Source organism: Podarcis cretensis (assembly GCF_951804945.1).
Source record: "Podarcis cretensis genome assembly, chromosome: 7".
NCBI lineage: Eukaryota > Metazoa > Chordata > Lepidosauria > Squamata > Lacertidae > Podarcis > Podarcis cretensis.
The window spans coordinates 77,459,653-77,469,695 of NC_137176.1; the positions used below are offsets into that span (position 1 = coordinate 77,459,653).

At 49.5% G+C, this 10,043-nt stretch overlaps 1 protein-coding gene across 1 annotated transcript in view; it reads right to left on the reverse strand.

Moving 5' to 3' along the window:
- Nucleotides 1-6,042, reverse strand: part of EXT1 (exostosin glycosyltransferase 1) — a 268,942-nt gene extending 262,900 nt beyond the window's left edge. The window contains exon 1 of the mRNA XM_079984289.1: nt 3,764-6,042. Coding sequence (XP_079840415.1) covers nt 3,764-4,731 — 968 coding nt within the window. The 5' untranslated portion in view covers nt 4,732-6,042. The remainder of the gene's footprint in view (nt 1-3,763) is intronic.
- Nucleotides 6,043-10,043: the final 4,001 nt, after the last annotated feature.

Sequence of the window (10,043 nt, forward strand, 5' to 3'; positions counted from 1 at the left end):
AGTCTACTCCCATTTACCTGGGAAGAAGGCCTATGGAACGTAATGGGGATTTCCTTCTGAGTAAACCAGGTGCAGAGGATTGTGCATTGAAGTCACAATCCTGCGCACACTTACCTGAGAGTTAAGAAACATTTAATCCCAGGGGGCTTGCGTCAGAGTAGACATGCCCAGGATTGCAATCTCACTCTGCTAACACAACACAATAGCCCTTTTTTAAGAAGGGAAAAGGAGAAGTGAATCTAATTGTGAAGTTTACACTTGCTTTCCCTTGTTCAGCCACTCAGTGTCTGCCTTGCCAGGATCAATATTGCCAGGCCAACAGGTCACCTGCAGAGTACCTGCAGTCTTGTCCATCACAGAAAACGAGGAAAGGTAAATTCTTCTGCAAATTCAATATCAAACACGAGGTGAACCTAGGAGGCACAGGAACAGTGGCCTCACCCAACTGCGTTGAGGCAAGGTAGCCCATTCCTCAGTTGGAGAATGGTGCATCTTCAACAGCACAAGCCAAAAGGAACTAAGAATTGCTGGACTGGATGCCCAAATCATTTAGCACTCTACTCACAACAGCAAGATTTGTGTGGAATCTTAGGGCAGATATAACGGCTCTCCTGCTGAATAGCTCAGTTGGTAAGAGCAAGAGACTCTTAATCTCAGGGCTCTGGGTTTGAGCCCCGCATGGGGCAAAATATTCCTGAATAGCAGTGATGACCCTCAAAAATCCAAGCTCCGCAATTCTACGATCTCTGGCCTCTGGTATACATTGCCTCTGCCCACAGAGGTTCCACGCAGCTGTTTGCAAGCCCTAAGAAACCAGCCATGAAGAGGCTAATGCACCAGGAATTTATGCTTATGTGTTCTTTCCAAAAAGCTCTCAACATTTAGATCAAGGGATAGGAGGACAGATGTTTCTGGACTACGAATCCTAACACCCTCCAGGTGACATGGCCAATGGCCTTGGGAGTTGTGGTCCAAGAACATCTGTAGGGTCAGAGGCTCTTATTCTCCAGCCGAAATCGAAGGCAAGGCTAGGATTTTTTGAGGCAGTTTCGGGAAACTCTTTGGAACTGTCACATTCTCTCTCGGAAGCAAGCCGCCTCTTTCTCCCCCTCAAGGTAAAGAGAGTTAACAGAGGACAATCTCCTACAACTATCACATGTATGAGAATAGATATAATGTGCTTATAAAGAGATACTGCCAGGATTCTGAAAGTCATGCTTCCCCCAGGATGTGGCCTTGTCAGATTTCATAAACTATATGTGCAGAGCCAAGCATGGGCGGGACTTGAATAGTGGGGGGAGCGAGAGACAGGGTTCTGCACAGTAATGGCAAAATTCGATAAATCCACACTGAATCTGTGCCTTGGAGTGATTTCTTGGGGTGCCAACAGATGCTCACACAGGTGCCGCCTTTCCAAAGTAAACATTATTTATGGCATTTTGCAAAAGTAATCACAGCCACCTTTTCTAAAAGACCGCGAGTCAACATCCCTAGGCTGCCTTTTAAAAAAGCCACAGAGGACCCTGCTCTACCTCAGACAAAGCTGGGCATTTTTTGGTGCCTAAAATGAGGAAATGGAACCCTTGCATCTTCTCTCAGGGGGAAATGACAGCACAAAGTCCTGCACTGACCTTCCTGGTTGCTGGGACTTGTGGCATCCCTTAGTCAAGGGACCGAGACCTCCAAGAGCCAACCCTTTTAAGCAGAGTGTGCTTTTAAACATAAATGAACCAAGGGGAGCTTAACACCATACCCAAACAGGTAGACTTAAAGGAATGGAAGTGTTAGACTAAGCTCAGCTGGCAACATCAGAGTGGTAGATCATATTCCAAACAAAGAAATTCCTGAAAGCCTACAGGCATTTAAACCTCATTCTCTCCATCGCTCACCTCCTTCAAGAGACCCATTTACTTGAGCCTGCACACTCACCCAAATATGCAAGGAAGAAGATCTTGAGTTATGCGCGAGCTGCAAAGGTTTGCAAATATGCGGGCATCACCAGGATGATATTCCCATGACCTCTAAATGCACATTATGCACACAGCCAACAGAATTGGCCCTCGTGGAGGAATCAGGTGCACTGCCAGTACAGATGTTCCTTATTTGGCTGCTCTTGCAGGAGCCAGTAATGTTCATTCTTCTAGTCCTAATCAAGCTTTCAAACTTTTCCATTTATGACTTACAAATTGACAACAGTTGCAGTCTTCCAACTTGTATCACTGATTTTACGAGTCTCCCTAACCATCCCTGACACAACCTGATTTTGGACCAACGTCTAAATAAAAGGAGCATGCCTCCACATTTGTTTCTCACATGGAAATCAAGCTGCTTTTACTTAGGGATCTCAGCTCTGCAAGCACAAACGTGGTCAGCATTTAAAGTTAACTAATAAGTTTCGAACAGGCTCATTATCACTACAACCCTACAGTGGCCATTTCTGCAAAGCTGTTGTCTTAACAGCATCTACATGCAAGAAGTTACCCTCACAACTTGCAAGTTATACTGGAAAAGAGAGACATTAGGAATAGGAGCTTGGATGCAGAAGTAGCTCAGTTTACACCTGCTATTATTGACGCACCTGTGTAAGTGTATGAACTGCAATGAGTCTCTTTTTAGGTCTGGAGAAAGGGTTCTGTACTACTCAAAAGCTTGTAAATCTACTCTACTACTTGATGAACCAACAGAAGGTACCACCCATATTACTTTGCAATTTATATTTCTTATCTAGATTGGTATTCATCCCATGGAGTTAAACGTATCAAAAGTAGGAGGGGGAGGGGAGACATGGAACAGAAAAACCACAGGAAACGAACCACAGGAAACATTTACACCGCTGGAAACAGCTGTCAACATGGAAATATGCAAAAGGTTTTGGAGCTGGACACACCTCAACGTTCCCTGGTTTCACAGCTGTTTTGTGCAAGAAAAATAAAGGTGAAGGCTGAGCATCCATCCAGCACATAAATTATCCGAATCAGTTCTGCAGCTGCATAACAAACTCATAGCCATCTAAATAAATGTTCACACCCACGCGTTTTAGCAAGTCATCAGATTTCTCTGAACTTTGTTCTAGGCATTATCCATCAAGGTTAAAAAGAAAATCGACACCACACAGAAAGACGCCTTTTGTGCGAGCAGAACTATAAGGGAGCTAAGCTACAATGAACTTTGTTCGATTTCTACCCAGGATGGGTCACAGCTGACTAGGACACTACAGGTCACTCCACCTTCAGCTGCAGCTGAACCAAGGAAGCTTACAAGATGAAGCTGTGACCTGGCACACTTTTACCTCAGGAGGAAGCCCCAAGAAATCCGGAAGATGCCCCTTGAACACTTCTTGTACATTCAGAAGCCAACCCCGGAGAATTCAGCAATATGTACGATGATGCAATCTTATGCATGCTTACTCTGCAATAAAACCAACGTTTTTTAGCGGGGCTAAAAGCGCACACAGGATCACAATCTCCCAAGTGTGCATAGGCTTTCATCCTGATTTCCAATGGGGTGCAATTCTCAAGTCATTTAAATGCCTCCACCCAACTCAAGGGGGGCAAATAAACCTGGTAGGCCCTCGCCTCCTATTTCACACTTTAAAAGACTTCCATTTATCCTGCTTGTAGTTTTTAACTTGTTTCCAATCGGGGGAATTCTGTAGAAGAAGCAGGCCCGAACAGTGGCGCTTTAAAGGGGTTTGGAGAGAGCCATTAAGCTGCCACCTTTCAACGCACAGAGAAGAAGAGAGACAGCAAGAGCGGCCACTTACTTTTCATATTCCGCGTTGTCCCTATCGCACCGTGAGTCCTTGTGCTTCTGCCAGTCTTTGCCGTGCTTGCAGGTGGTCAAGAGGACAACATCCTCCCCATTATGGACATGATATAAGGCATTCCTGGTGTCGGACCCTATCCCAGTCAGGTACCTTTTCCCCTTGAACACCAACATGTACTTCCTGAGAGGAGGGATGGTGTTAAACCTCAGGAAGCCCTTCTCCCCTCCTGTCCTCGGGTGATCCTTAGAAAAGAGCGGGATAGAGACGTCAAACTTCGGGCGGAAGTTTTCCGTGCTGATGCTGGCTTTGGCTAGCATGGCCTGGCCAATGTCGAAGCCCACGTCCTCGGTGTAGTCGGGCCACGTGCCGGAATATAAATTAAAAACTAAGTGGTTCCTACCATTGTTCCACAAGTGGAGGTTCTGGACCTTGGACCGCAGGTTGTGCACATACTGGGGGGACAGCTGGTCCCTGTCTAAGGTATCCAGGCTGAGGACAAACAGGCAAGCTTGGCTGGGGTCGGAAGTATAAAACCGGGAGCCTTCGATGGCGGCGAGGATGTTTTGGTAACTCTCGGCGATCTTCTCCCCTTTCTGCTGAGGGTAGACGTACACCTTGAAGCCGTTCTTTTTGCAGAGGGCGAAGTCGAAGCAGGACTCCATGCGGCACTTCTTGCCCTTGTAGACGCTGGCGTTGGCGTCGCGCTTCTGCCGCGGGGAAGTGTGCATGTTGTACTCCTCGTTCTCCAGCTGCTCCCAAGGGACGAAGGGGCGCAGGGCGTCCGGGAATCGGGGCCAGTAGTGCTCAGGGCCGCCGCTGTGCTGCAAGCCATTCCTGCTACTGTGAGGAGCCTCCCGTCTGCTTTGGCTCCTGGATGCTCTGAACTGCAAGCCTCCCAAGTAGAACAGCAGGACGACGAAAGTGCCAGCGGAGAGCAGGATGAAGTAGCGTTTTTTGGCCTGCATGTGTCCTATCTGGGTCGAGAGGATTGTAAATAAACACAAAGATCGCCCAAGTTTGCCAGTCGACACTTTCAGCTTGAGTCCGCCATCTTCCCGCCTGCAAAGACTTTAAACTCTCTTCTCCCACCTCCTCTTTATTCCTTTCCCAAAGCCTCGGACTGATGCAGCGCATGTGGGCGATTTCTTTAACTTTCTCCCCTCCGGTCTTTCATCTTTGGCTCGCACAATAGAGATTGGGGAGGGAGGGGGGAAGGGAGAGAGAGAGAGAGAGAGAAGGGGGAAGACAGAGAGGAGAAGAAGAAGGAGAAGGAGAGAGGGACTGAGAGAAGCAGGGGCAGGCAGAGAATAATCACGCCCAGCCCGGCTTTGGAGGGGAGGAAAGGAGGGAGCGTGGGGCTAGGAATTCTCATGCAAGGAGGAGAGGAAGAAGGCACCCGCTCCGGGAAAATGAAACCACCCAGCCCAGGTCCCCCTTTTCGCCCTCAAATCGGCTGTTACAAGATTGAGAAATTTGTCCCGCCCTCTCGCTCTCTCTTCCTCCCTCTCACACACACATAGGGAGCCGGTGCTTGCGGATGATCAAGGTGCAAGAGCCGCAGCAGCAACTTCAACTCACACACAACATTCCTCGGATGTCTTTTCCTAACACACAAAATAGGAAGGGGAGCGCTGGGGGAGGGGGCTGGAAGAGAGAGAGAGAGAGAGAGAGAGGTGAGAGACAGACGGACGCACGGACACACAAACACACCCCGAGCCGCCCGGCTTTCTCCGAGCAAGTCGGTATATCACCAGCAGCCTGTGCAAGCAGCCGGCTCCGGTTCGCGGCGTAGCACCATCCGAGGCTCACATCTTCCAGCCCGAGCGCCGTAACCTGACGAATCCCTGCATTTCTCTCGCCGTCTTTCCTTGCAGCGGCTCCGCGGGGAGGAGGAGAAGGGAGGAGAGGGAAGTCTCCGCTGCTCTGCGATCTCCCCCAACCAGAGAAAAGACCCGCCGCCGCCGCCGCCGCCGCCGCCTCTTCTGCTGCTGCTGTTTCTTCTTCTTCTCCTCCTTCTCCTCCTCCTTCCTTTGCCTTCGCGGCCGCCTCCTCCTCCTCCTCCTCCTAGCCCCCGCCCCTCTCAACCATTCATTTCAGCGAGCGGCGATGGCACAGGAGCGCGCGCCACCCCCCTCCGGGAGGGAAAGGGGCTGGCTGGCTGCGAGGGAGGGAGGGAGGCTGACCGCCGCCTCCCCCGCCTCTCCGAACGTTGCCGACCGCGGAGTTCCGACCGTCGAACGTTACCCGGTTCTGAATGTTACACTTGCAACATTCCATTCCCCGACACCACGGCGCTGACCTCATCCATCCACGCAGCCCGCTCGCCGATTGGCTGGGCGTCACGTCCGGAGAGGGAGGTGCTTCCGCTGCACCCATTCATAACCCCCCTCGAGCCGGAGGATACAGCTTTGCGGTAGATCCAATGGCCGTGGAAGCTTCTCTTGCTCTTTCCCACCCCCCACCCCTTCTATACCAACCCCTCTCGGAAGGTGCGTGCCCGGTGGCTTTCTTGCTTGGTGGGTGCGTGGGGTGATTTGCTCGAGGGGATACCGGCTGCAAGAGGAAACGGCCTGCCCTCCTGCCCCCCCCCCCATCTCCAATCCTGCAATCAGAAAGAGACACTGATTTAAAGGGAGGACCCTAAGTGTGGATGGAGGGGGGGACACTTGCGCACACCCATCCAAGTCTCTGGGAATTCGGCACCCACAACCCTCCACCCCCAAAAAACTCCACCCCGGCCCCAGTGCAGGCAGCAACAAGAACCGGTTGCCTAGGGCACCGCCAACGTGTTTAGCGATTGTTGAGGGTGGGAGTGCCCGGGAAGAGGGAAAGACGCGCTCCGGTTCGCCTTCGGGGCAGCGGAGATCCCAGCCGAGTCAGCAAGAGGGGGAGGGAGAAGGGCGTAGCAGCTGGAAACAATTGCTGCGAGACGGCGGCGCTCCGGGGATGAGTTGCTGGCCCGCGTTTCCTTGCAGGTCGTGTCTCGTAGGGCCGCGCCGAAGCCTGCCATCAAACCCTCGGCGGCGCTTGCCCCCGAGCAAAACCGTGCACGGAACCGTTAAGTCAGCACCGGCAGCCCGATGCTACCTGTGTACAGCCACGGTGCAAGCCTGCTAAACGGGTCTACTCGGGAGTAAGCCCCCGTGTGCTCAGAGGGACTTGCTTCCTCCCAGCGAGGTGAGCGCTTGCCGCTGAAATCGCGCTGGGTGGCCAATGTGGTTTGCTCTCAGATTAAGCAGAAGGCCCAGGTAGCAATTTTAAGGGTAGCGATTTAGGAGTCGGACCCACACTGAGTTCGGAGGGTTTACTTCTGAGTAAGCATGCACAAGTTGGGGCTGCCGGAGCGCTTTCGGGGGACGGGGGTTAGTAAATCCCGATTGCCCTCGTCTTTAAACTCCCTGCCACCAAATATTTCAATAGCACTGGTGCTTATTTAAAGAGACACCTCTTTCTCCCTCCTCCCCAAAACGCAATCGGGCTGTCCAATTTGGGTTCTTTTGGAAAGATCAAGTAGCGAATCAACTGCAGTTAAAATAAGGGAGTCAGATCTGTCGAACCCAAGCGAACCTCTTCATGGCGGGGCGAGATAAAAAAAATAAAGGAAAAACTGGCTTTTGGAGGAGATTGAGGAAAAAGGAGCAAGTTCGCTCCTCGTTTCTTCGATAGGGAGACAAGTTTATACGTGCGCCCTCTACCGCGCGGACTCCCGTATCAGCATATGGTACATCCCAGCAAAGCTTGCGTAGCCTTTTGGCACACTGAGCTGCGAAGCAGTTTTGTAAAGCGATTGTGGGCTGGAGGGTTCTCTCCCGAAACACAAATTCGCCCGCGAGTATCAAATGAGCTCCGTCTAGGAAGTTCTAGAGACTTGCCAGAACTGCAAAGCAAAAGTGTAGACCTGATCCCATGCATGCTTACCCCGAAGGAACTGCCGTTGAATTCAGTTGGATTTGCTCCCAAGTGAATGAAATTTTAATGGACAGAAAGTTCAAACTGAGACAAAAATGGATACAATTCTGATGCATCAGGATAGGCGGGTGGATAATACATAGATTTATAAGCTGTCGCTACCCTCCAAAGGTGACTTCTGTACAATCACAGAACACAAACTTTTTAATAATAATAATTAATAATACATAGTGTGTGCAACATAAGCCATAAAACCAGCTATACATGCTTAGAACTGACTCACACCAGTGTAATAAAATCAATTTAGAAGCACCTCAACCTTTTACAGAACCACCAGCCAGAAAGCTTCTGGAATTCAATATTGTGATCTCCATCCAATAGGTTAGAAGGCTTTCAAATAAGGATCACACCAGCCTTGCAAACAAGCCAACAAAAGTTACTAGTCTGAAATACTAGTTTTAGTTCAGTCCCACTGTTGGCCCAATTGAATCCCAGAGGGGTTTACACACTCCAAGAAGCACAATACTTTGTAAAATACAGCAATAATTGTACTAGGCTGTATTTGGCAGAAATGGGAGACAGCTGCATTTGAAGACCATACTTTCAGTGTTCAATGGAGTTAGCACATCACATGGCATCTTGGCATGTGGCAAAATTCATTCCTTCATACCAACCTTCTTCTGCTGTGAGGTCAGCTTCTTAGAGTCTCCTCCAGATCCCACTGCTAACTTAGTTACTATCTGCTTAACCTAAGGAGAGGATCTTCTTAGTGGTGGCCCCACATTTACGGAACAGAATTCCTTCCCCAGAGACACCTGCCTGGCACCTGTGTTGCTATCATTTTGGTACCATGTAAATACATTTTTTGTCCTCCCAGGGTTTCTCAGTTTTTGAGTTTTAATCTTCTGGTCTTCACTACGATTGTGTTTGACTCTGTATTGACTTTCTTGCTGTTTTATTTGGGAAGAAACTGCCCTGCAGTCTGCCTGGGGGGAAAGTGCATTTTACAAATATATATAAAACAAGTCTAGTACAAACAGGCAGACAAGTAGAAGCCTGGGCAAATTATATCCAAAGCCTCGCTTGGCTTAGTTTAACAGACCAGTACATGTCTTACACGGAGTCCTATGTTGAAACGCAATTACCGGTAATATTTGTCCATATCTGATGTACAAATCCCTAATTTGTACGTCCATAAAATGCAAAAACCTTCTACCCTGCCATTTGGTTGACCAATAAACTGAACTGATAAGGAGTGTGGGGGAAAACAGAACCTGGGGGGAGAGGAAATGGTGTTTATTACCGGTATGAATTGACGCTGGAGGGCAGGTGTCTCAGCAGATGATCCTGCAATCTTGAACTCAAATTAAGTAATGGTTGTGTCAAGCAACATTCAAGGCACCTGCGTCCAAGGTCTCTACTTGGCGGACGGGGGAAACAGAGAAGAAAAAGATGCAGCTGCCTTGAAACACATAACAAGCTAGCTAGAAAACAGAAGAGTAGAGGTCATCCAAATTGCTTCATATACATCAGTCTGCAGAGTTGCCACTACTTCTGTTACCTGGCCCTGCTCTTCCACCTTTATCATGGCATGAAGAAGTGATGTGTTTGCAGGCACAAGGATAACAGAATGCGTCACCTTCCAAATTTCTGTATGTCAGGGAAGGAAACAAGGCCAGCAAAACATGGGGAACAGCTAGAGCATGGTCAAATCTCCACTTACTCCAAATGTGCTCCCATTGCTAGTTTTTGAAACCGCATTCACAGAGCATGAGCCACAATCCATATCAGTCCTTTCGTTCCTTGACCAATAATGTGAAGGGGTGCATTTTTCTTCTCTCCAACCATCTTCAATCCATCTAGAAAAATTAAGCTGCATTCACGTCGTACCTAAGAACGGTGTGCACAATTGAGACAGCTGTCATGCATGCATGTCCTCAGTGGCGCAGGGTGCCTTCCGTCAGCTTCGGCTGGTGGCCTAGCTGTGCCCCAGTCTAGACAGGGGCAGCCAAACTTCTGTTGCCTATGTGCTGGTAACCTCAAGGTTAGATTACTGCAATGTGTTATATGTGGGGCTGCCTCGGAAGACTGCTCAGAAACGTCAGCTGGTGCTAGGTTCCTCGCCAGGGCAAGGAGGTGTGAGCATATAATGCCAACCCTGGCTCGACTCCACTGGCTGCCAATTAGTTTCTGGGCACAACTCAAAGTGCTGGTTTTGAACTATAAGGCCTTAAATATCTCAGGACCGCAGTACCTCAAGGACCGCCTCCCGCCATAGGAACAGACCTATGCTCATCATCTGAGGCCCTTCTTCATGTGCCCTATCCACAAAAGGTCCAGAAGGTGACAACATGAGAAAAGGCCTTTT